The sequence below is a fragment of the Sesamum indicum genome, linkage group LG9 (assembly GCF_026168435.1).
Source record: "Sesamum indicum cultivar Baizhima isolate 11 linkage group LG9, ASM2616843v1, whole genome shotgun sequence".
In the NCBI taxonomy this organism is placed as follows: Eukaryota; Viridiplantae; Streptophyta; class Magnoliopsida; order Lamiales; family Pedaliaceae; genus Sesamum; species Sesamum indicum.
Window position 1 is genome coordinate 4,770,429 of NC_142665.1, and position 26,050 is coordinate 4,796,478.

Consider the following 26,050-nt stretch of genomic DNA (forward strand, 5'->3'; position numbering starts at 1 on the left):
TACATCATCCTTAAATATTATATAAATGGAACACAAACACTTATATGTTTGTTTGATTACGTGCAGATAAGCCCATCAAGTTTAATTTAGTTAGAGAAATTAAAACTCCATAATTAAAAAGTTATGAATTTAAATCTCATCAATATATAGGTATGGATCTATTTTAATAATATTTTTTAATTAATTCTAATAGTAGTTATTGATTAACTATCATTAAAAGTGCTGGACTAACCAAAAAATATTATATAACTGTAATCGATTCTTTAAATAAAATAATAATTACGTAGAGGATCCAACTAGTATATAAAACTCCAGTATATAATAAAAAATTCTCCTTCAATGACAACATTACAAGCATTATTTTTTTAAATATATTCATGCCATATATAATTTTTTTTTATAAAATAAATATTATTTTTATACATATATATATAATGAAATAAAAGATATAATAAAATTCGAATTAAAAAATTTGATGACTGCATCAGACAAATTAGTCCAGAATGTGTATATGGCACTACAGTGGCTTTATGACCAGCCTAAAAATAAATGGAATAAGACAGAATAAAGCCCCTAGCATGTGACATCATGAACAAAAACAAAATTTGATGCCATCTATTTTAAATATTACAAACTCAAAATTTTGTCACTTGGACTAAATTATTCCTTATTTTATTTGAATAGTACATTTTAAAAAGTTTTTTTTATTAAGATTTTTAAATATTAAACGATGAATATTAATTATGTTATGATATAAAAACTACATGCCCACAAATAAAAAGACTAAAACATCCTTCAACAATTTTTTGGTAACCTTACACTATAAGAAGCCTCGCTATTTGCTCAAGGAACCAGTAGTGTTGTCATTTATTGTCGCCGCACCATTTATTTTTTATTTAATATGTACGATGTTCAACGTTATACTGATATGATTGGTTCAACTGGATAAACACTATCAGTACTCCAATTTTATTTTTGTTTTAAACACTCACTCACACAAAATTACATGCATACACTTAAAATTCGAACATGAAATTTTTCATAGAGAAGTCTTGTGTCTGAACTATTGGGTTGTTCATTCACAGAAACCAGTACCTCAGCCCTGGCTTTTTACACTCATGCACTCAATATACATCCACATCTAATGTTCCAAAAGGAGACCTTCCATAGAGAAGTCTTGTACTCGAACTATTGGGTTGTTCCCTCTAAAATCCAGTACCCTAGTTCTGGCTTTTTACACTCATGCACTCAACATACATTCACATCTAATGCTCTAATTGGAGACCTCCTATAGAGAAGTCTTGTGTCCGAACTATTAGGTTGTCCCCTCTAAAAACCAGTACCCCAGCCTAGCTTTTTACACTCATGAACTCAACATACATCCACATCTAATGTTCTAATCGGAGGCCTTCCATAGAGAAATCTTATGCCCAAACCATTAGGTTGACCCCCTTAGGACTAATACCCCAACCCTAATGTTTTAAGTACGTTCACTTAATTGCATCAATGCAACTTATCACTATCAAATTGTCCGATTTATATATCAAAAAACTAAAATTGAGATCTACTTAATACTTATTTTATTTAACACGTGCTTCTAAATTACCAAAAGAAAGTAATTAAGAAAAAAACAATTATTACCAAGAAGACTCATGCCCCACCTCATATCATATTACATCTAGATAACACAAATAGTGAAATGTACACATAAAGGGAGAAATGATTTTCAGAATAGATGTACATGAAAATTTTCGTAATGAATTTGAACAAGAAATTGGTAAAAGAATTAGGGAAGGTGGGAAGGCAGCAATTGGTCAACGACGTTGGTGACAGCGCAAACAACCCTCAATCGTGACCATTTGTAGCAACGTTAGGAGAGAAAATGTTTCAAACCAACTCAACTGAACTACTCCAATCCCAACTATTTAATACCAACAAACAAGAAATTCAGTTTTCCAACAATTGGCAGTTGAGTTAGCCTTTGGTTGCCCCAGACAAATGTACGGTACAACCACTAAAACACAATCCCAATTTTTTTGTGTTAATTTTCTATCACGCTTTCGTATCATATTGATATCACACTCGTATATGTATTGTATGCGACTGCAGTTTTATTCTGTAATTTAATTTGATTACACTTTTTAATTTGAAAAACAAAATGCATGTCGATCACCAATTAATTTAAGATAATACCAATATATGATACGAAAGTGTGATAAAAGATCTAAATAAAAATTTGAACCCTATACTAAAGACAATGCTTTTGAACACGACGTGACCCCCTCAATTCTTTCTCTAATTTGTTACTTCCCCCCACCCCCAATCATTATTATTAAACCCCCTGTACAATGGATTACCCATAATTTGGAATCAACCGCAACTCCAGAAATCCTTCTGCCCGCTCCATATTCTGCTCCTCATAACTTTGCCGAAACGCGAAAGAGTTGAGAGCTATGGCTTTTGACTGTAACGAGAGGAAAACTCTGCTTTTCTCTGATTTGTTCAAACCTCATCGAAATACTATCATGTCGAAATTGGAAGGCTCAAGCTCGAGCTCGAGCTCGAATCTGTCTTCGTCTTGTGATTCGTCATCCTCGGGTTTCAGCACGCCGTTGTATTCGGATTTGGGGTCATCCGAAGGCGACGACGACGGAGACTTCATCGCCGAGTTGACTCGTCAGATGGCTGAGTGCATGCTGCAAGAAGAAGAAGAAAACGCAGATGTAAACCACGTTTTTGAGGTAAGCTTATATTGGAAGAACAGTGATTGGAGCTCTTCTTACTCCTTGCAGTGTCCATGGCTAATCCTTTGTTGGTGATATTAAAGGGAAGTCGGCCTGCGAAAAGTAAGAAAGAGAGGAGTGATGTGGATTCTGGCGGCGTTCAATATTCCAGCCCAGTCTGCGTTAACAATGGAAGGCCGCCGATTCAAGTAAGCCAAAATTTCTGCTTATATATTTATTTTGTAATACTTGTATAATAATTATATGATAAGGATATTACAACTATGTATAATTAATTTAGATCTGATCGGACTCTATTTGAGTTAGAAATCTCCATTACAAAGACAGAACTGTTGTCTCAGTCCACCACAGATAAATGCTAATCAATACATTATTTTGGTTGTAGGTGTATGAGTTGAAAAATCAACCAGAAGTAGTATGCAAAGAGAGACGACGAGCCAAAGGGACCGAGTCGACTCAGCAGAAACAGCTTCCGAAAACAGAGCAACAGCACTATATGCAATACAGAGGGAGAGAATGGGGAATTAGCCATGGGCACTCCGGGTCAGGTATGCAGGCCGTTTTTCTTGGTGGATCCGGATCGAGAACTGGGTCTCCTGGCACCGGAGTCTTTTTGCCTCGTGGAGCTAGAGATCCGACTCACCTCAAAAAGAAATCGGGTAAGCAGTAACGTAATCTTTAATTCTTTTCAACTCAATATCTTTTAGGCTTAGGAATGGAATCAAATGAAGATGGAATGAATTTAGAAATAAAATAAGAAAAAAAATAAATAATATTTTTATAATTAGTATACATAACAAATTTAGAAGATAATAAAATTTTTATTTTTTTAGTTGATCCATTCACATAATTAATAATTAAAAAATAATAATTAGTAGTGGAAAAAAATTATTTTTATGATAAATTTTCCTTTAGTAATTTTTTTGAAATAAATTACTTATTTAAATTTTATTGAATATGCTCAATTCAATGTATAAAAGTCGTATTTTCAAATTGCTTATAAAATGTTATAAACAATTTATGAAATATCTCATATGTTAATGACAAGATATACATATGTGTGTGTGTGAAAAAAATTATTTATTTACATAAAAAAAATTATTGACTCAATAGTTTTGTACAAAAAAATAATAATAATTTGAATAACCAAATGGAGTAATTTATTTAATCATAATACACCCACCATATTATTAAAAAAATATTTTGAATTAATAAAATAATTAAATATAAAACTAATATTTACTTTTTGATTACCATGCCTACCCAATTAATTCTCAGTAGCAGATACAGAAACTACTTAATTTTAATTAATTATAAAACTAAATATTATATTAATACAAGAAAAAAAAATTCAATCCCATCATATTGAGAATAATTAATACCATGTCGGAAGATGGAATGACTAATCTCTTATACAAACAAATAAAATTTTTTATGGGAATAAGTATTTCTAGACCTAAATTATTTTTTCAAACACTAAAACTTTAACTCCAAAATTTATTTAAATTTTTGCTTTTGTTTTCAAACACTCTGTACTTCACTAGTTTTATAAATTTTTTTGTAATTATTTCAGATACATGAATAAAATTTAAGGTAAATTACAATGAAATTAAATTTGTCATAATTGTAAATAAATCCTCGTTGTTTGAAAAATTTACAAATAGCTTTATAAAATTAACGGCCGTTTAACTAATACCCTTTTCATAAAAGTCTGTATAAGAAAATATTTGCAATTTTCATACAATGAGAAATTATTTATAATAATAATAAATCTAAGACAAGCACATTGTAACAACCTTAAAAAGATGTAATTGTTAAACCACTTTAATTGGTGTTTATTTGTAGTTCTATGAATGGGAAGTAGAGAATCTTTGTATATGAAAAAGGGTGTAGATTCCTTGATATTTGGTTGTGAAGAGATGGTGAGAGATGACTTGTCTGAGTTTGCATCTTCTTCGTCTAGTTGGACTTGTACGATATAATATGATTTATCATCAACAGCTTGATGTAGTAATGTAATTAATGTAGGAAAGTGGATGAAGCAATAAGCTTAGATTGGAATCCTGTTGGGTGGAATCCCACCTCGAATATGCATCACCCAATTACCTTGATTTGGAATCTTTTCTGTGGGTCCCCCACTCTTTCCTCAAGATTGATGAGGACCATACACGCTACTGCGTCCCCTATCACTTTTCTCTTATGAGAGACGGAGAAAGAGACACACACACACACACTCCTAGTTGGTTAGTCATGATTTGAATCTTAGGTTTTGATGATTTAAAGGAAAAAGAAAAGTGGAAGAGTATAAAAAGACCTAGTTGGATATATATATATATATATATATTGATTTAAAATTTAAATTATTAGGTAAAAAAGTATTTAATATATTAATACATTTCTTTACGTAAAATTTTGGACGTAAAATATTTCATTAATAAATAAGCGGCAATGAAGTTCCAAATTCCAGCCCAAAATTTTTTATTTGGCATGATTTAATACATGTTAAACAATCACTTTATTTAAAATTTTAAGTTGTCAAAGAAAAAATTATTATATAATATTTAATATCTTAACATGTTCCCTCATGTACAAATTCTACAGTTTGAACGTTCTTTCGATCAATTCAACTGTTAAACAAAAATTATTTAATATTTCAAGAAAACAGTGTGTATATATAGACTTAAACATAATATATATTATCATCTGATTAAATTTATTCATAATATAATAACCATATATATATATATATATATATATCATCATCATCATCATTATTACCATGTTGACTAATTTTACATGCATTAATAATTAATATTTTGGATGTTGATGATGATCAGGTTGCTCAATGGTTCTGATGCCCACAAGAGTTTTGCAAGTTTTGGAACTACATTTCAATCGAGTGCAAGATTCCTCCGGCGCCCCACCCTCATCAACTGGTACTGGTAGGTTTTCCAATCACTACTCCAAAAGCACCTTATCCTTTCCCTTTCGCATAAACTGTAGTTCCTTCCCTCCTGCCTTAGATATTAGGTTTGATCCAACCCCACTAATAATAATACTTGTTACGTGATTCTTCACTTTTTTTTATATTATATAATAATTATATATTAAGTGTAATGTTCTGATTATATTATTATTATTAAATCTAATATAATTTAAACTAAACATTTTGTTAATCTAAATAAATATTGGGGTAAAAAATATATTGGCGTCTGAGTTTTGGCATCTATGTGCAGTACTTGCCATATTTTTAAATAAAAATTCTATATACGTGATGTATTAAAATATAAGACAAGTTTCAGTAAACTTTAAAATGAAACATTTAATCGCACAAATAAACGGGGCAGCTAATTAATTAATAGCTGAAAATGGAAACAATAAAATTAAGTTGCAATGACAGTGTTTGGATTCATGTTTTCGTATTTTTCGAAACAAGATAAAACACACTTAATATTTATTTTTACATTTTTACACCTTACTTGTGTATTTTTTTATTTTTCAACTTTCTTTATATATTTATATATATACATAATATAAAACAGACATAATTTGACAATAAATAATAATTTGTCTCTAAAAAATACAACATTAAGCATAAAATATTTATATATATACATATTTATATATAAAAATATATGATTTGATAATGAATAGTAATTTTTGTCTCTCAAATCCCAACATCAAACCTACACCCACTTATTTTAAAATATTTTAAATTACTCCAAAATACAAATCCAAATATATCATCTATTTTCTACACACACTTACTTATCTTTATTTTTTTCTCTTTATTTTCAAAACACAAAATAAAATATTTAAAACACAAATCCAAAACACAGGGTATGAGTTTCTGTCTCATCCACTTGAAAAAAGTCTCGATGCTGACATTTTAATAGTTATCAATATTGAAAAATACAGAACATAATTCAATTTTGTCGTGAATTGCAGCAGATGAATCCACAAGAAAGGATGTGCTACCAAATGGAGATTCAGATCTCCCTGCAAATAGCGACGAGATGCGACTGCCGCAAGAATGGACGTACTAGCTACTAGCTAGCGCGCGCATGCCCTACCGTCTACCGCTACCGCTGCGTACTAATAATGTGTCGTTTGTCTAATCTGTACATCTTTCGGCAGCTACACATGGAAGCATTTATGTAGAGCCAGATGGGACACAAGAAGGCAATTAAGATAATAATATGTCCCAATCACCAAAAAGGTAAGAGAATATTAACTCAAATCGAGTTTAATCGAATCTGAATTAACTATATGGCAAGTACAATACATTTGTTGTATGATTTGTGTACACTTTATGAAAAACAACCAATCACATGACAAGTGTATTACACTTGCTTTATAATTGATTTGATTCGATCAAATTTAATTTGAGTAAAAATTTCAAAAAATATATATATAATAAATAGGGTTGTAACGAATGATTCCATGGCTCCCATTTTCTCTTTGTAAATTGATTATATGAAAATGGGGCCAAGAAAGCCCTTGATGATGATGATGATGATGATGATGAATAAAGGGTATAAGTGGTGCAAGTTGCATGGTTCATATTTATATATAAATTTCAAGGGTTTGTTTTCTTTTGGGATGAATCGTAGTTTAAATCAGTGTTGTTATTGGAGGAATATTGTCTTGTTCAGGCATTAAAATATTGGAGATTCAATTATGGTCGGTGAAGAGAGGGAATGTGAGTAAAGGGTTTAATGCCAACAACCCCTTTGTAGTTTAGTAAAAATGGAAAATAATTATTCCCTTTTGACATAAATGTAATTTTAAGATTTCTTAATTTGTGTTAAATAGAAGTCTGTTAACACAAAAGTCTGCACATTCTTTACTTTTGTCATCTAATATTACCGATGTTAACTTTTTGGGTATAATGAACGGTTGTGCCCTTAGTTGTCAATTATTTTTTTTTAATGTTTATTTATTAGATATTGAGGACCATTGAATGTTATAAATTATAATGTATTAATACTTTGAAAAATTATTCAATACAGTGTTGGATAAGGATACGTTTTGGACATGTGTTGAACACGATATCGGTGTCTCCAAAAATTAAAAAAAAAAAGGACAAGGTGTTGGACACGCTTATTGAAGTGTCCGATATATTTCGGACACGTTTTAATTTTTTTTATAATTTTTAAAAAAATTTGGGCTATCTTTAATAAAAAATGAATTTTAGACTTAATAAAAAAAAGAATTAATTCACTCCTCTTAAATTAAAAATATTATGTTGAAATTATAAAAAATTCGAGAGAGATTCACGATAATTTAACTAATTTAAATTATTAAAAAAGTTTTATTGCCTTATTTATTTTAAAATAAACTTATTCTGTATATTCTTTAAGCCACATTCAATTAAAGTAGATGTAAGATATGCTTATTTTAATATTTTTCATATTACATATTCTAATTTTATGAAAAACTGAGAATATATATAATAAAAATATATTATATATAACCGTATCATATCCTAATCATTTTTATAATTTTTGTATCGCCGTGTTCGTATCGTATTGTGTTGGTGTGGTGGTGTCCGTATATATACATGCATCATATACTATAAGCTGTTAACAATGATTGTAGGTTTGGAACCCATTCCAAATATGAGATTCATGCTTACTATGGTATACCCAAGAAACAACGTTAAACAGTCATGTTAAATTCAAGAATGAAGACACATGGACTCATGTCCACCATACCAACTTTTCATAGTTTTTTTTCCGTTTGTTTTCATTCCTATATTATATCTTTATTTGTGTTTTTTCTATCACTTTCTTATAAATATAATATTTACTCATTCTTCCGCATATACTAATTAAAAATATATAAATAAAATTAAATAATTATGCTCGCATGTAGAATGTGCCGTGAATTATCAGTAACTAAGAAAAGACGAGAAGCACGTGCCTCATTTCAATTGCAAAAACCGCAAAATTATAATTATAATACAATGTCCATTCACATTCATCCAAGCACACGATGTTCATTCCATCCATTTATAATATGGAAAGCATTTTGCAATTTGGGATCAATTTAGGCTTCCTTTATTTTGATGTATAAGTCTTTATAAGAAAATTAGTATAGGTTAATACAGCGTTTATTTTGTTGTATGGAGGTCTGATATAAAACTAAAGTTTTTACTAATTACTGTTATACCTGAATAATTAATATCACATTGAGATATGATAAAAATTTAGTCCGAGAAGGACACCAAGATGTGAATTAACCATTATACCCTTGAAATTTTGATTAAATAGTAATAATAAATAATTTTATCATTTATTTAATACGATCGTCGAAATAAACGACGGCATTAACGAATAGAAAGTAATCTTAAAATAATTGTTGTTTGGAATGTTGGTATCAAATAGATCAAAAAATGAGTATTCATTCAATAATGGTGGTGAATACCTATTAGACTGTCAAAATGGTCGCTAGGTGTATGTAGGCAATAGTCTGTCGGTGGCCTGCGCTGCAGCCTTCTGGGCAGGGCCTTGTTGGCTGTCTCCTCACCTTTTTTGAAATATCTACTTTAGGGTTACCTTAAAAATGACCAATGAATTTTCCAATTGCCTCTTCAATTAATTTTCACACATTTTTCAAGTAATTAAAAACTTAATTTTTTTAAAAAAAAATCATTTTCTCAAAAAATGTAATTGCTTCATAAAATTTATGACATGCTCATTCAAAAACAACAACTAATTTTAAAAAAATAGATAAAAAATAAATTGTTTATTTCATGATTTAATATTTGTTTCTAAAATCATTTTTTTCTTTTTGGTTTTTAATTTATTATTTCCTCTGGAATAGACAGGTCGTTTAGCTCTCTTACTTATAGATAGGCTTGTAGTCGGGTGTTCTGGCTAGTTTAGATGCTAGCTCCGATAGCTCACAACTCCTGACTACAAGTTTGAGCTCTTTATTATATAGGATGTGCAGTGCCCTTATTTCATTTCTTCATAAACTCATAATTGGTCGGGAAAGCTTCTTTTTTCTTTTCTGTTCTTTTTTTTTTTTTGGAGAATAATCACAATTTTTTAATCTTTAAAATATGTGTTGAAGAAATTTCAGTTTCGTGTAATGAAATAATGTTTTGAAATATAACAATCGGATTTAGAAATCAAAAGCAAATAATATATCATAGTTAGAAACGTTATTTACGACAAGAAAATCGAATAGGAATCGTAAATTGAATCAAATCGCACAATTCACTGCTTGACTTGAAGAAAATATACGTTTTGTATCAATAATGCACCAAGTACAACCGTAATTTCTCTCAAAATAAGACGGTTGCAGTTATTTTGATTTTATCACTATACCGAAGAATACCTTAATTAAACACTCAACAAAGCTCAAATCTTTAAAATATTGAGAGAGAGGCCGAGAGAGGAGTTTGAAGTTGTTTTTTCTGTTTGCAAATGAGAAATGGCGTGACTTTAACCTCACCACTTTAATGCAGCAAATTAAAAGACATTGAATTTCCAATAAACAAATCTGCTGCTGTTATATTTGCTTTGAAAATTCATAATTCTAATCAATGTGCTTCTCGTTACAACAACATCAACATTCAGAATTTTCAAGAAACAGTACGCCTTATAGTTGTTGCACACTGGTGCGCAGTTCTGCACTCCTACCAACCATAATTTAATCATACATAATTGTTATGGATATAAATAAATAGTTATAGTAAATAATTATTGATCAAAGTTATGTCGTTGTAATTTTTGTTAGTGCGACTAAAATATTTTATTATAACTAAAATTTATAAAAAAAATAATGTTCATTATGGATAATATAAATTTTTATATTTCTTTTAAATCATAATAAGTTAATAGATAGTAATAACTTTTCTTCTAATAACAAGAAGTAGAAGCCTGCGTGTTGGGATTGCACGTGTCCCTGGCGCCTGTGCACGCAAGCGCACTTGCTTGTTGGCGCGTGCACGTGCCCATCACCTGCTCAAGAGCCCTTCCTGTGCGAGCGCCACTAGGCTGCCTAGGCACACTTGCTGCACCCTAATTTTCGATTTAATTTTATTCTAGATTTCTAAAAATACTTTTCAAAATAACAGAAAAATAAAAATAAAAAATTAATCATAGATGGATTTAGAGCGGTTCTAAACATTACCATTATATTTGTTTTCATTTTCAAGTTATTTTTTAAATAAGTTAAAACATATTCAATGTTTGTTATCATACAAAAATACCTTATTTGAGTGTTTTTAACTGTTTTGGCATAATACATACATATATACATAAATATATATAAAAAATACATGATTTGACAGTGATTTGATAATGAATAGTAATTTTGTCTTTCAAAACACAACATTAAACGTACAATATTTATTTTAAGTTATCTCTAAAAACAAATCAAACATATATATTATTTCTAACACATACTTATTTATCTATTTTTTTTCTCTCTATCTCTATAAAACACAATAAAACACTCCAAAAATGAATCCAAACATTATGCACATTTCCATGAACCTAAAATCTAATACCATTGTTGGGCTCCAGTGGCAAAGACTGCAACATAAATTTAAAATTATAATTTTAAACGAGGGCAATTCATATATATAATAAATTAGGGAATGGATGATTGTGATGATGATGAAGTGAGATTGAAATCCATGGGCAAGCACAATCCCACCCCTGTCAGCAACCGGTGGGAAGAGAAAAACCCTTGTCCGAATCAGTACCAGATTTCTTGAAAACTCTTGTACCAAAGAGAAAGAACCCAAAAGCGTGTCCTGCCACAGCAACAATCAGCACACCCACATTGAATGACATGACGGCTAGCATCACAAGATAGCCCACACCAATCCTCACTCCATGCACCACTGTCCGAATCAAACCACCAGAAACTTTGCCGCGACCTTCGACGTCGATTCTTCCGCACTGGGAGAGCCACTCGTCCATGACCGAAAGCAGGAAGACGAATATGAGGGCCAAAACGTACATCCCTGTGCTTGTTCCGGGCCACCCAGAGAAGAGAATTTCAGCGTTCTTGCCCCAGAAAAATGTCATGCGCATGATCATGGCATGATGAGAGGACGAGGTCGTGGTGTGATGCTGCATGCCGTCTGCCGGGGATGGTGACGGCGGCGGCGCCATTCCAGGCATCTTCTCCATGCTTGATCATACACTATGATTTTGAAGACACTGAAATTAAGAGGCAGATGCAGTGAGTACGTAGTGATTATATAAGACAGCGTCGCTGTACTGCTTTCCACACCTACTGTACTCCACTTTTGACAATTTCGCAAATCCTTCTTAATAATATGCATCCCTTTCCATTCTTGACTATTTTCGTTTCAAGCTAATTTTCTGTTTCAAATCTCGTCATATATTCTATTTTAATCAGTATATACATTTTTTATGTCTATATTAAACCAAGTATATATAACACATAAAAACAATAGAGGGATTAAAAAGTCTAATGCAGTGGATGGTGACGTGTTATTTTAACTAATTAATTAATAGGTTAGTTTGTAGGAAAAGTGTTTTTCGTATTAGATAATGAAAGCCATTGTGTAAGGCACCATATATTAATTATGTTTCGAAAATTGAGTTGACCTAAACCTATACCTATACCTATACCCCATTTTAAGTTAGTATTTACAACCTTCTAACTTTTTTATTTGGTGACTATGCAACTTATAATATATTCTTAAATCATTTTTACAAGATGTATATTTAAAAACTTATAGAATATCATAAAGTGTTTTATGAGATATAAATAAAATACTGCAATTTTACATAATTTTCTCATTTGACAAAAAGATTCAAACCCAAAACTAAACTTTTTATCTGGACTCATTATGATATCATGTTATTTTATTTAAAAATTTAAATTAATAAATAAAAAAATTATTTAAAATAATAATATTTTAATATGTGTGTGTATGGAGATAGACATGTAAAGTAAGTGGTGGGACTCTGATGTTATGAATAAATAGGAGTGAGAGAGAATTGGTAGAGTGGCAAAGCTCATGCCGTTTAGAAACAGCACCTTTCTAGCCAGTTATTTAATATTTTATTAGTAAAATATATTTATATATATATATATTAATATAATTATTTTTCATATACTAATAATAATATATCGAGTCGTTAAAAACTATTTTTTTAAAGCAAAAAAGCCCAAGTCGCGAGCTTGGATTGCGACTTAGTGTCGTGATTAGAGATCACGACTTGGGCTTTTTTGTGATAAAAAAATAGTTTTTAATATCGAGTCGTGATTTTAAATCACGACTCGACATATTATTATTAGTATATTAAAATTAATTATATTAATATAATATTTTTTTTTACTAATAAAATATTAAATAACTGCCTTTCTAGCACGGCGCTTCTCATGCACCTTCACCTTCTCACATCTCTTACACACACAATGTTGTTGCCACTTATAATTGTCTTTTTGCGGTCTGAATTTTATATTTTTGTGTCTCATTGTTCCTGTCCAAACTACAAACTCATTTATATATATATATATATATAACTTCAGCCTTCCGGCACTAGAAAAAAAATTATTATTAATTATAATATTAGTGATTATGATTAAAAATTATGATCAGTGATTATTATTAACTACGATTAAATAAGATTGACACAAAAAATTAATTTTTTTTATAAAAAAATTATTTGCTACAGCTAAAAGTCATGATAAAAATATTTGTTATGAGTAAATATTTTAACTACCTCGCAAAAACTACCATAAAACTCTTTGTTATTAAATATTATAATTCTTCTGGCCAATACAACCGCTATGTTTGTTTTCATTTCCAACTTATTTTCAAAACAAGTTAAAACATACTCAATATTTGCCATCATTCAAAAACACCTTATTTAGGTGTTTTAAACTGTTTTAGCACAAATACATACATATATATAAATATATATAAAAAGGCATGATATGACAATGATTTGACAATAAATAGTAATTTTTGTCTCCCAAAACACAACATTAAACATATAATACTTATTTTAAATTATCTCTAAAAACAAATCCAAACATACATACTATCTCTAACACACTTATTTATCTTTATTTTTCTCTATCTATCTCCATAAAACATAATAAAACACTCAGAAAATGAATCCAAAACATCTCGTAATTTAAAGTGATGCAAGCAAAAAGTTTGGGTTTGAGATGAGATTTTTGGGGTTTTGGTCATTTGTCATTTGAATGGGGGTCAATTGCATTTTTGCCACACCTCTGAACAAAATAGGTTTCCATCACAATTTTATTGCACAACATAAATTAATCTTACAACTAACGGAAAACAAAATTTGTTCATGTATCCTCAACAACAATTCATGGGTGGAAGATCGGAAGTCTTCCCCGGAGCACTCGCCTGTTTGTTAAAAGCCCTACTTCCAAACAAGAAAAAGCCGATACTATGTCCGGCAATGGCAACTAGAAACACCCCGGCGTTGAACGACATGATTGCAAGCATTACAAGGTAAGCCAACCCAATCCTCACGGCGTAGAGGAGCGTCTGCAGCATGCCCACCGCCGCGGCGGACCGCTGGCTGGAGGAGGATGATCCTCGGAGGATGGTGCAGTTGGAGAGCCACTCAACGATGAAGGCAAGGAAAAAGACCAGCGCAAGGGCTAAAAGGTACATGCCCAGATGGCCGTAGCCGGGCCACCCGTCGAATAGAATCTCAGCGTTTTTGCCCCAGAAGAAGGTCATGTGCATCATCATGTGACGGCGGTGCATCATCATCGTGCCGTTTGATGGAGGGCTATGCGTGTGGCCACCGCCATCCATCTCCGGTCCTGTGCTCTCGTGGCGGTGGATGGGATGTAGATAGAGAAGTTTGTGGTGAATATTGAGAGGTTGGTTGTGATGATCAAAATTGAAAGAGAGTAGGCAGTACAATTGCAGTAAATAGAGTGTAGTACAATAATTAAAATTTAGAGTTTGTTATGTACGGCAAACAATAAGTTCGGGGAATAGAAGAACAGTGTAGGGGTCCTCTCTGCCACTGCTCTCTTTTCATTAACTGCTGCACTCACAAATTCTCGCCGAGTGGCAGATGGCATCAAATCGGGTAAATTAAACTGATATTTGTTCAAGTTGGATTTTTAATTAAAAATTTGCTTCCATGTACTTGTTGTACGTATTTTTTAAAAGTGTACTTGTAATGTTCCTAAGAATGATGAGAGATTTTTGTATTTAGATATAACATTAGGGAGGGATGACGTAATTTACCCTTTTACTTTTTGTTGCAGTTTCTAGTTTTGTTGTTTGAGTTCGGTCAGTAGACTTTCAATAGAGAGAGATGGGAGTGGTAAGTGGGCTGGTTGGGTATAAATGGGTCTAAATATACGGGTTAGATTGCAAATCGGACGAGTCAGGTTATTATAAATCATTTTATTAATTCGAATCTAAAAATTTTAAAATTTCACACAATAGAAAGGAAAAAAGATAATATTTGAGCTATTAAAAAATGTGATTACTACTTGTAATGTAATAGGACTAAACTTATATTATATGTCATTTCTGTCAAATGAACATGTACATTAAGATTCATTTGCTAAATCATAAAATAAAAACAGGAGATACGACATGAGAAGCCATGAGATCCAGTATAATTTTGTAATTGGTGATCCATAAAATCAAGAATTTTTCGTACATTATGAAACTGGATCATCTAAATGCCAACATGGGAGATTTGTTATTTTGTCCCCGGCAATGAGGTGATAAACTCTACCAAGCGGTATAGTGAGTCGTACGAAGAACCTCCTTCGTTTATGGATCGCTCTATTTCCCGTTTCATGTGCAATGCTCTCTGTCTTATTGCATCCCCTTCTTCGCTTACCATCAGAGTCCTAATGGCTTCCTGGATGCTTCTCTCACCAGCATTCTCCAATTCCATGCCTACTCTCCACACGTAGGTCAGGTACCTTGCATTCACCAGCTGATCTGAAAAACATGGCATGCATATTAACGGAACACCCTCACACATGCTTTCTAAGGTCGAGTTCCAACCACAATGCGTCAAGAACCCTCCCACTGCTGGATGAGCTAAAACCTTCTTTTGAGGCGTCCACTGAACCACCATTCCTCGTTCTTGAGTGATTTTCATGAAATCTTCCGGTAAGGATTTGATTGCGTCTGAACCATTGAGTAAAGAAGGACGGACAGCCCATAAGAATGGCTGTTCACTTTTGGCAATCCCCCTTGCCATCTCAATCAGCTTCTTTTCGTCTATTATCGCTAAGCTGCCTAAGCTTACGTATATTACTGAATTGGGAGCTTGTTTATCTAGCCAGGACAAGCAGCCGCTCTCCTCCTCCAATAAGCTGGTTGGTATTGCTGGAGCCATTTTGTGGAAAGGGCCAATCGAGAAGAACGGGACAGGCCAATCTTGCTGAAGTTGCTGCAATGCCCAATGGTCAAGCTGATCCATAGTGTTCCAGATGACTGCCGAAGACGATCTTATATCCATATAACTGTGCAGAAAATCTAGTACAGGTTGTGGGATTTCTATGGTAGCTGGCAAAGGTAGATCCTTGAATCTGAGAGGGTACACTTGAGGAATTGCAGCCTCCAGTTGAGACTCTGCTTTAAAATAAGATTCAATGTCTTTAAGCTTTTAAATAAGTTTAGACAAACTAACACCTTCTAAGTCACAACATACCTGCAGGCAAGGGAACTAAATTTTCTGCAAGAAGTTGAAACATGACATTATGGGAGTGCATATATGCAGCGGTAGTAGTTCTAAGCACAATACTCGGAAGCTTCAGCCTATTAGCCACCGCTTCGGCAAACTGCATGATGGAATCATAGATGATACATGCTACCGGCTGCCCACAAACCTCTTCCTCACCCACCATCTTCATCATATATTCCTGAAAAGGGGCTTCACAGTTTGTGTTTATAACTGACATTACATTCAGTAGATTGTGGAAAGAAGTATCACAACCATCTAAGTAATCTGATAAGGGCAAGAAAGTGAAGTGAGGCAAGTTGGAAGGATTTGGGGAGTTGAATTTGGTGTGGGCGATGTGTATAGAGAATCCCTTGGAGTGAAGAATCCAGCCCAGCTGAAGCATTGGAGTTATGTGGCCCTGGAAAGGGCATGGAACTAGCACCACTCCTCGCCGTTTTTCTACTCCTGACGTTTCCATTTCTCTTTCTGATCTTGTAGTATATGAAACTTAGTGTTTTTCTGTCTCACTTTTATGCTGATTCAAGCTTAGAATTTATAAATTAAATGATGAAAACAATGAAAATGAACTTTGGAAGAGAAGAAACCAAGGTGTTAATAGGTTGGAAGTATATATTGTGATACTTTGTGGGTCGACCGCCAAACTTGAGCTGCTGACACTGTCAAAAATAAAAAATAGATTATGAATTATTTATCATAAATTTTGAATATGGTTAAATAAATAATAACTTTAACTATAATCAAAAGATATGCTATGATTTTTAACTGTGGTTAGTGTTTTGTTCTCATTTATAGAAAATGACTATTTATCATTACATTGATTTTACACAAGAAGAGTTTTTATCCCAAGATGAAGTTGGAAGAACTCAATCTATATCAAATGCGGATGCTTATTAAGTTATGAGTTCACAATACCAATTCAATATCCAACAGAGCAAAATCGTCAGACTACCACCACAAATATCTCAAATACTGTATACTTCCAAGAACATATTTACCATATGTTTAGGTAGTCAGATTAGGTCGGATATTCAACCAAATCTATAGTTATTTATTATTTTATTAGTAAAATAAATAAATTATATTAATATAATTAATTTAAATATATTAATATTAATATGTCGAGTCGTGATTTAAAATCACAACTCGACATTAAAAATAATATTATAACACAAATCTGGCCAAGTTGCGATCTCTAATCACGACTTGGTGTCTATATCGCGACATAGACCATTTTGTTTTTTTTTAACTCATTTAATTAAATTTTATATAATTAATTTTTAACAACATATTAAAGTTCTTAAAATTATAATGTTAAAATTGTATTAATTTAAAATTTTACAATTAAGGGTACAAATATAATAGTGTATTTTTTTTGTACAATTGTAAAAAATACAATGAAATATACAATTATTTTTGGCAACTCGGTACCGGCACATCTAATTGTGTTGAAAATTTTTTTTTGTTGGGCTTGTTGTCTTGCACGCGTTTGTGTCCAATCCATCTCGTTGTGAATACGTGTTGTTTGATTTCGATCAGGGCGCGAAGATATGCGAATAGTAGGATCGTGGACCAACTCAAATCCCGGTACATCCCAATAATCTTCGGAATGCAGAGGTTCAAATGACTTAGAATATGTATTCTTATAAGCCATTATATCGTAATAATCCTTCACCATTGATGCAGCATTAATCATGTATGCAGCGCATACCTTTTGAGCGTGACTGCAAGGAATACCAAATTGAGTCCACTTGCCAGAAGAACATTCTCGGTTCACAATTTTGACAACATGGGTATCGACTCCATGTCCACTGTGACGTCTTGTAACAATCGAGGCGGACTGTTGGAGCTGATGGTATTTGGTGACGGTATGCTCAACAGAATTTTGATGCCAACATGTCATCATCTTATGTGCAAAATCCGTCCACAATTGGTTGTTGTCCAATATTACAGAACTTCTCGCTAACCTCTCACGGAAATAATGGACACTTTGCTGAAACGTCATCTCAGCAATTGCTGTCAACAGTAGGCGGCGAGCGCATTTGAATACTCCATTTATGCATTCCGACATACTTATTGAAAATAGAAAAGTTTGAGAGTAAAAAAATAGGGAGAAGTTGAGAGGAAAAAAAAATATAATTATAGATTTCTTAAAAATATAAAAGTTTGTGGGAGCAAAAAAAATAAAAAAATGTTAGAAAGAAACATAGAGTAGTGGGTTAAGAGAAAAAATATAATTATATAAAAAAAAATAAAATTACTATCTTGACCAATTATTTTTTTTTAAGTGGAAGAAATGAATTAAAAGATAAATTGAGATATGCAAAAATTGGTATAATAAAAGAATTTTATTTTATAATAGTATAGATATTTTGTAGTAGTAGGTTCCTTTCTCCAGGATGCGGCCGTCCCTACTCGCAATCGAACCCACCCGCTTTACCTGCAGCCCTGTCATGCCATTTGCTTTCTTTCTCTCTATTTTAAGCCCCGGGGAACCCAAGTTCCAGTTGTTTCATCAAGTCCTCATCTCTTTCCTTTCTTTACTCTTCTCCCATTTTTCAGGGATTTGTTCTTTTAGTTTGTCTTCCCTCACCCTTTTTGGTTTTGTGTATTCACTTTCTTTTGGGGTTTTTAAATGTCAATTTCAAGATGTACAGTGGATCGGACTGAATTATCCAATCCATAATTATTTATAAGAAAATCTCAATATCATAAAAAACTAAACAAGCACATCTGGGCCTAATGCAGGCCTAGTCTGGGCTTGGTCCGAGCCTCAACTAGGCCGATCCATGGTTGGGTCTGAATTTTAAAATAGACCCAATTGGGGCCCACTTAGAGGCTCCAGACTGACCATAAATAATTGTGGGTCGGTCCTGAGTCGAGCTTTTACGGGCTGATCTATACCAGTCTTAGGCCGACTCAGCCCACTATGCACATTGAGATGTCATCAATGAGTGATCGGAGAGGGTTCCTTGGTAGCCAACGAGCATCCATCCGTAGCGGCTTTGAGAGAGCTGTGGGTCAAGGCTCGGCATCCTCTACTTGCAGGCCCGGAAGGTAGAGTCTTATGCACTATCAGACGCACCACCAGTTGAGATATGGGACGTCTGCAGAAAAGGAGGATAGTGATAGCTCTGAGGAAGGGAGCGAGAAAGATAGTGAAGCTCCAAATGAGAGGGCCAAAGAGGCTGAGGGAGTTTAAAGTTTTACCCCTCCATTTTTCGGATGTCGGATGCTGATAAACACCTCCCTAAACTCCCAAGGTGTTCAAAGGAAAGCGCCCAGCGAAGTCCTGACGGGGGGCACCCCAACCAGCCAAGGGCAGTTCAGGCTCGATATTGGCATCCATCCCTCCGTTCTTCTCCACGGCTGGCCTCTGCCCCTCCTCCTTTGAGCTCCGACAACTATATCCCGCACAGCCCTACAAGAATCTAGATATTACTTAATAGCATACTGTATTTAATGTTTTCATGACTTTTCATGTGGATATTTTTGTCTTGAACAAAAACATAAGAAATAAGAAATATAAGATACTCTATAATATTCGTATTTTTACACTGGTATATACATATATATATATGTGTGTCATGCACATTTATATAATATAGTGCATACGTAATATAGATATATATATTGATTTAAATTAAATATATACATTCTTAAGAGAAATTTAAAATAATTTATATACCAACAAAACACTGAGGAATTACAATAGCAATTTAGAAATCCTAGAAATAATATTTAAACAGTTCGATGAACTTTAGAAAGATTATTAACAACATTGTCTACACAATGTTTTCAATTAATATATTTTATTAGTTCAATGTATTACTAAACTTAAATTTTATGTAGTTATAATATCAATTAATATAAATACCACTAAACGATCATAATCATAAGGATATTTCGATCAAATCAAAAAATGAACGAAACCTATTCATACTTTTGTAATAGCATATCAATATAGATACAAATAAAGAGTTAATTATAATTGTAGCAGTGGAGTTATTAATGAATGTACCACTGTCACTAAACCAAAGCGAAGCACCGAGTCTTGATCTTGTCAACAATAACATCCAATCAACATAAGGGTGTGCCCAAATTATTCTGCAAAAGCCTACTGGTTTTCCTTGTATTTTTGTATTGATTTTATTAGCTTTACGAAAATAAAGTGAGAAGTTTAAAATTAAAATTTACATCAAATTCTATTACATCTTTTATTTCATTTAACTTATACGTACCACGTGTATAAAAAAATAAAGTACACATCGCGTGTATGTATAAAATAGAAGATGCAATAAGATTTGAGATAGCATTTCAGCTTGTGAGGTGTCCATCAAATATCACCTCAAATATTATTGTGATATCAACGTGTTGAGTAATTGTCAGATTTTAGAGAACGAAGTCTTATCTTAAAACATCGGAACAACTGAGATGAATAAATTTGGATTAAAGAAAGAATAACTACAAATTCGGATTTAAGATGCAGAAAGAGCAACAATCCAGATGCATTTCTCATCAGAATCTTCGAGCAGAATTAATCCGAAAATCAATAAACCAATGTGAATAAGGTATTCAGATCACCTTAACTTTGGCTTGGATAAAAACCGTTCACAGACATCCCACCATCAACACAGACAATCTGGCCAGTGATGAAGGATGAAGCAGGTAGACAAAGGAATGCCACCATAGACGAGACTTCCGTTGGATCACCAAGACGACGCATTGGAGTTCTATCATATACTTCTTCCAAGTATTTTTTGTTGCTTAGCACCTGAAATTGAAGAGTGAGAACAAAGATATTGCAAGAGTGATACATCTCCATAGGAACAAAAGTGGCTGAAATTTGTTTTCTGGATCACATTCTGAGATGCAATGTATCTTTAATACATTTTATTATATCATGTAAATTCAGTTTCCGTACCAGCATAAATCAAATATGCAAAATCATATTATGTGGTGAAAATGGATATGGAGGTGGTCACATAAACTTCTTCGAGAAGGTATATATTGACAGTTCTATATGCACAAATTTGTGATAAGAAACCACTGCAAAGGTGTAACCTTTTTTGGATTTCAGTTAAATTATCAATATTTGGACACTGAATCACAAAAGAGAATCAAGGGAAACTCTATTTCGACAAGAACTTGGAAAATCTGGTGCACACCAAATTCGAGTGAAAAAAGTCCTCAGCAATATTGACATCCATACCAGGACTAAAAGATGCTAAACACTCAAGTTAATGCTTTTATGGCCATGTTTATTAGATAGATATGAAGCCAAAAGCAAATAAAGGTATGAAACCTTGCAGAAAATAATTGAATATAACTAGTTGCTCTCACAAAGGAAGATAAAAAGGAAAAACAACAGTTCTGTAAAGTCTCTTCTCTATGTTAGAAGACCAGAAAAGCATCACGACTACTGTATCAAAGAATGTGTACATAATATATCCCCCTAAACCTCATGGTGCTAAAATTTCTATTGGCATTTGTCTTAAGGTCGTCAATGGTGCACTGCTCATATGCTATGCAACCCAAAAAGGAGAACAAAAGTAAAAGAAAAATAAAAACCTACTTGCTCCACCATGGAGGTTTTGATGTACCAAGGTGCAACAGCATTAACCCTGATACCATCTCTTGCCCACTCACATGCCAAATTTTTGGTAAGTTGATTGATTGCACCTGGAATTAAATGATAAAGTAATCATTAGATTCTAATTAATTGCATAGCTCCTGCAATAAGGTCGAGTTATCGTATTACCTTTAGATGCTCCATGGACAGACATATACTTCAACGAAACAAAACCAGAGACTGATGAGGTGAACACAACACTTCCTGCACCAGAGGCTTTCAGGAGAGGATATGCAAGTTGGCACATGTGAAAAGCAGATTCAAAATTTGTTCCCATGAGCATTGAGACTTCTTCAGATGTAAAATCAACCATAGGCTTTCGGATGTTTGTCCCAACGTTATTTATCTACTGAAGGCAAGTACGCTACAAGATTAATTTCTTAGTTCATCATGCAGTAAATACGCAAACAGTGCTGAGACGAAATAACTTGCTGTAGACATACAGCTCGCTGCCCAGAATCCCATACTATAAATAGGAGACAAAGTGGAGAATTGAATATGAAAGCTGCATACGACATGGAACTAGGGTCTGAAACAAGGTCACTAGGGGAAATAGCAATAATATAGATATGGACCTGACAAGGTTGATTGAGAATATTGTGCCCCTAGAAACTTAATGGAAATGGACCTGATACAGGGGACTCGAAATGGAGCCCCAAAAGTTGGTTTTACTTGGAATTCTTATGAGAGCCCTGCCAGCAACTTTTGACGCTAAACTTCAGAATAAGATAAAAGAAGGATGAAGTGGCCGTGTGAAAGAAGACTGAAAGATACATTCAACATATGATGTCTAAGTTTGTGAACTTTGTTAGGTCAATGAATGCTTGAAATAGTATAAGATGTGTACAACCCAAATCTAGTGAAGATGGTGCAGAAATAAGATTTGTCTAAAAGAATGTTTTAGGTGTCTATCTTATTCAATTGGCCTGTCAAGTTGTTGAACAAAATGGTTACTGATCATGAATTACTGGTGCTTCATAGCCTGCAGAATGCTTCCAAAGTCAGCAGCAGGATTAATCAATTGATCTCTGCAGGTACACGTGTTCAAAACCATTTGCATGTTTCTCCAACGCCTTTTAAGAGTGTTTATATACATATGTTATTGGACCATAGAATATCCAGAAAGATATGTTATCATTAAGATCGGAGAGATGTCTTTGTCCGCACCTTACTTATGACTAGATTCACATGTTGCGCAGTTTCCAACACAGAATGGACTTATTTCACACCACTAGAGGTACAAGCACTTATTATAGTTTAGGATCTCATTGGTGCCTGTATATATAGATAGTTCCTAAGGATTGTGTGCGAGAGACTTCTCAATTTTACAGGATATTTAATAAGATTTAGTAATGGAGACTTCGAAAATCTCCCTTTTTTGGTAAATTCATCATCTTGCCCTATGTACATGAGGTGCATCACAGGAAACCATAAATCTCCTGTTGATTTATCTTTTTCATTATGTCATGATTTTGATTTTTGTATGAATTTATTGTGATAAACACATATAAAGGACCCTACTCACCCCAAAATTGATTAAACTCAAAGCAATACGATAAAGTGTAAAAAAAAACTAAAAGCTACTATTTTTCCATTCCACACCAAGAAATGATTTTCTATGCCAAAAATGCTGGAGAAAGATCACAAAATGAGGTAAACTAAATGGATAAACTCACAAGAATATTCAACTTCTGATTGAATATAGAGGAAACAGAATCCAGTAACTTCTCCCGGTCTGCTTGAGAAGACACGTCACACACTGAACCCGTGATCCCAAAACCCTCATCTTCCCAACCCCTCAAGCATTTATCCAGCTCGTCTTTGCTTCTGGCACACGTGTGCACAGCAGCCCCAAGCCCAGCCAACTCCTCCACAATCGCATGTCTAAAGAATGCAATAAAAAACCGGAAGAGAAGTACAAAAGAGAAGATCAACAATCCAAACTCCGTCTTTCTTTAACAATCAATGAACTTTAAAAGTTTAAGTAGTGATGAAACCGCAACGTTTCCAGACATATGCAGGCACAAGTGACATTCAAAATTGCACCTTTCAAGAATCAATGCTCATTAAATCCATTGTGACAATATAGCGCCATACAAAATAAACAGCATCCATGGACAAATATACAACCAGAGAAAACCAATAAAAGTCACTTGCAACTATGAAGAATAAACATCGCCCAAACATCGGAATAATGCAAAAGTTGAAAGTTGTATTAATTGGATAAACAGCGTAGTATAGAATGCAGTAAACAGCAGACGCATAAACACCATACAGAATCCAGATTCAAAATATCAGCTCCACCCGCAATTACCAAATGTGAAGTAATTCCAAGTATAAAAGAGTTGAGCGGGTAAGAGCTAGGCATACCCAATACCTCTGGTACCGCCGGTAACGAGGGCGGTGGAGCCATGAAGAGACCACCGGGAGGGACTCGCGACGGCGGCAGCTGTCCTAAAGCGATGCAATCTGCCAATTGAGGCGTCTGTTAATGGGGAATTAAAGTTGAGAGACACAGCGGCGGAGCATATGGCCTGAGACATGTTTCCTTTCCTTGTAGAATCTGTAGGGTCAAAGAAGGGCCAAATGGCACTGCGTTATTTCTTATTGCTCAAATTAAACTACAAATAACAAAATTTATCTTATAAGTTTCTCCTTATGTTTTGCTATAATTCATTTATACCATCATCATGCAATCCAAGTAGGTTTTTTTTGGAGTGTCATCCTAATCTGCACCTAGGCTATAGTATCCTACTGGATCATTCATTCCTTAGAAACCTTGGGTTGAGGCTTTATGGACTACTTGGGTCATCATCACCCATCCCACCTTGAGCTGATCCACACATCTGTCTATCTATCCTCAAATGCAAACCCTAACAAAAGTAAAAATTTGCCATCATATAGTTGCTATCAAGACATACATCTCATGCATTCAAAGCAAATATCTGTTGAACTAGATTTAGATTACTAATCATTGATGCACTCCAACTGAACAAGATGATTTAAATGACGATCCATTTCCTAGCAAGCAATAGGAAGCGATGCCCCTTCTTTCCAAGGAAAAGTAACTATTTCATTTTTTCGTTTATGATAGGGGCACACCCGTCTTCCCTTCAATGCAAGTCCACACCACCTTCAATGGAATTTCTTCACTAATGTGCTAGTAAGAGTAATTATTTAGAAATCAAATTGTTGATTTTAGAATTTTTGGAGAAGAATGTTTGAAAAGGGGTCAAGAAATCTTTTTCTGTTTTTATGGAAACTAGAAGATTCTTTGAGAGGGGTTCACGAATTCTCAGATTTTTTTTATGATTTTTCCACAATGAAAGTAAATGAAATATCCCTTATCCTTATTCTCATCAATCCAATATTTAATCAATGCATTAATTAACTTCACATTGATCCCATCTAATAAACTAAACGAGGCATAAGGATATTATAATAACAATTTGGGTTATTTTTCAAAGGATTGACTGGGAGGGGATTTCAGTCAACTTTTAAACTATTCAAAGCTTCTTACAATATACTTCAAATAAATTTAGCCAAATACCTTCAAACTTAGCCATGTATGAACACCTAAACTCCACTGGAACTTACAATGTCCTTTTTTTCCCCTTATTTCGGATTTTTTTTTCTTTAATTGTTCTGCAGTCAACTTCATTTTCGTTTCCCTCCAAAAAAATAAGGAATGTTTTGAAATTTGTAAAAATTAAACACGTAATCAAAAAGTATATGCCACCACGGCTAGTAAATCTATGTCTACCATATATGGACATGAATGGAGCAAGATCAGAACCAAAAGTGGATCCGCAACTGCAATGTCTCCAACATTGATATACCACAACCAACGCAAAATTGCAAAAAACGATGGATTCTGCTTAAATGATTGGAAGTATTTACTCTGATTTCCCTTCAAGAATTGAATATCATGGCAGGTGACTACATATATCAATTATTGGAACTTCAGC

The 26,050-nt window shown here is 33.3% G+C and overlaps 4 protein-coding genes and 1 pseudogene across 12 annotated transcripts; 1 reads left to right on the forward strand and 4 right to left on the reverse strand.

The window, feature by feature from the left end:
* The first annotated feature begins 2,322 nt into the window (after positions 1-2,322).
* On the forward strand, positions 2,323-7,342 carry LOC105170638 (G patch domain protein). Of its 2 annotated transcripts, none has more exons than XM_011091489.3 (5): positions 2,323-2,741; positions 2,828-2,932; positions 3,130-3,403; positions 5,582-5,686; positions 6,696-7,342. In XM_011091489.3, the coding sequence occupies exons 1-5, from the start codon at positions 2,454-2,456 to the stop codon at positions 6,788-6,790; spliced, it is 867 nt and encodes a 288-aa protein (XP_011089791.1). In that variant the 5' UTR covers positions 2,323-2,453; the 3' UTR covers positions 6,791-7,342. The 2 variants fall into 2 exon arrangements, with proteins under 2 accessions (XP_011089791.1, XP_011089790.1); XM_011091488.3 differs by having other exon boundaries at positions 2,324-2,741; positions 6,693-7,342.
* Positions 7,343-11,251: 3,909 nt separating this feature from the next.
* On the reverse strand, positions 11,252-12,030 carry LOC105170639 (copper transporter 6 pseudogene; annotated as a pseudogene).
* Positions 12,031-13,986: 1,956 nt separating this feature from the next.
* On the reverse strand, positions 13,987-14,744 carry LOC105170640 (copper transporter 6). The gene has a single exon (XM_011091492.3). The coding sequence runs from the start codon at positions 14,542-14,544 to the stop codon at positions 14,074-14,076; it is 471 nt and encodes a 156-aa protein (XP_011089794.1). The 5' UTR covers positions 14,545-14,744; the 3' UTR covers positions 13,987-14,073.
* A 445-nt stretch (positions 14,745-15,189) lies between these two features.
* LOC105170856 (UDP-glucose iridoid glucosyltransferase-like) lies at positions 15,190-17,102 on the reverse strand. Its single transcript, XM_020696932.2, has 2 exons — positions 16,421-17,102; positions 15,190-16,341 (listed from the first exon to the last, which is right to left on the reverse strand). The coding sequence occupies exons 1-2, from the start codon at positions 16,908-16,910 to the stop codon at positions 15,455-15,457; spliced, it is 1,377 nt and encodes a 458-aa protein (XP_020552591.1). The 5' UTR covers positions 16,911-17,102; the 3' UTR covers positions 15,190-15,454.
* Positions 17,103-19,092: 1,990 nt separating this feature from the next.
* LOC105170641 (tropinone reductase homolog At5g06060) lies at positions 19,093-25,394 on the reverse strand. Of its 8 annotated transcripts, none has more exons than XR_002287738.2 (9): positions 25,051-25,189; positions 24,861-24,955; positions 24,453-24,645; positions 23,759-23,966; positions 22,212-22,428; positions 22,026-22,132; positions 21,035-21,224; positions 19,661-19,871; positions 19,093-19,557 (listed from the first exon to the last, which is right to left on the reverse strand). XR_002287738.2 is itself a non-coding variant. In XM_011091493.3 (8 exons), the coding sequence occupies exons 2-7, from the start codon at positions 24,895-24,897 to the stop codon at positions 21,036-21,038; spliced, it is 951 nt and encodes a 316-aa protein (XP_011089795.1). In that variant the 5' UTR covers positions 24,898-24,955; positions 25,051-25,189; the 3' UTR covers positions 19,093-19,871; position 21,035. The 8 variants fall into 8 exon arrangements, 2 of the variants coding, with proteins under 2 accessions (XP_011089795.1, XP_020552205.1); XR_002287740.2 differs by having other exon boundaries at positions 19,093-19,584; XR_016067356.1 differs by having other exon boundaries at positions 19,661-19,881.
* Between the last annotated feature and the right edge of the window lie 656 nt (positions 25,395-26,050).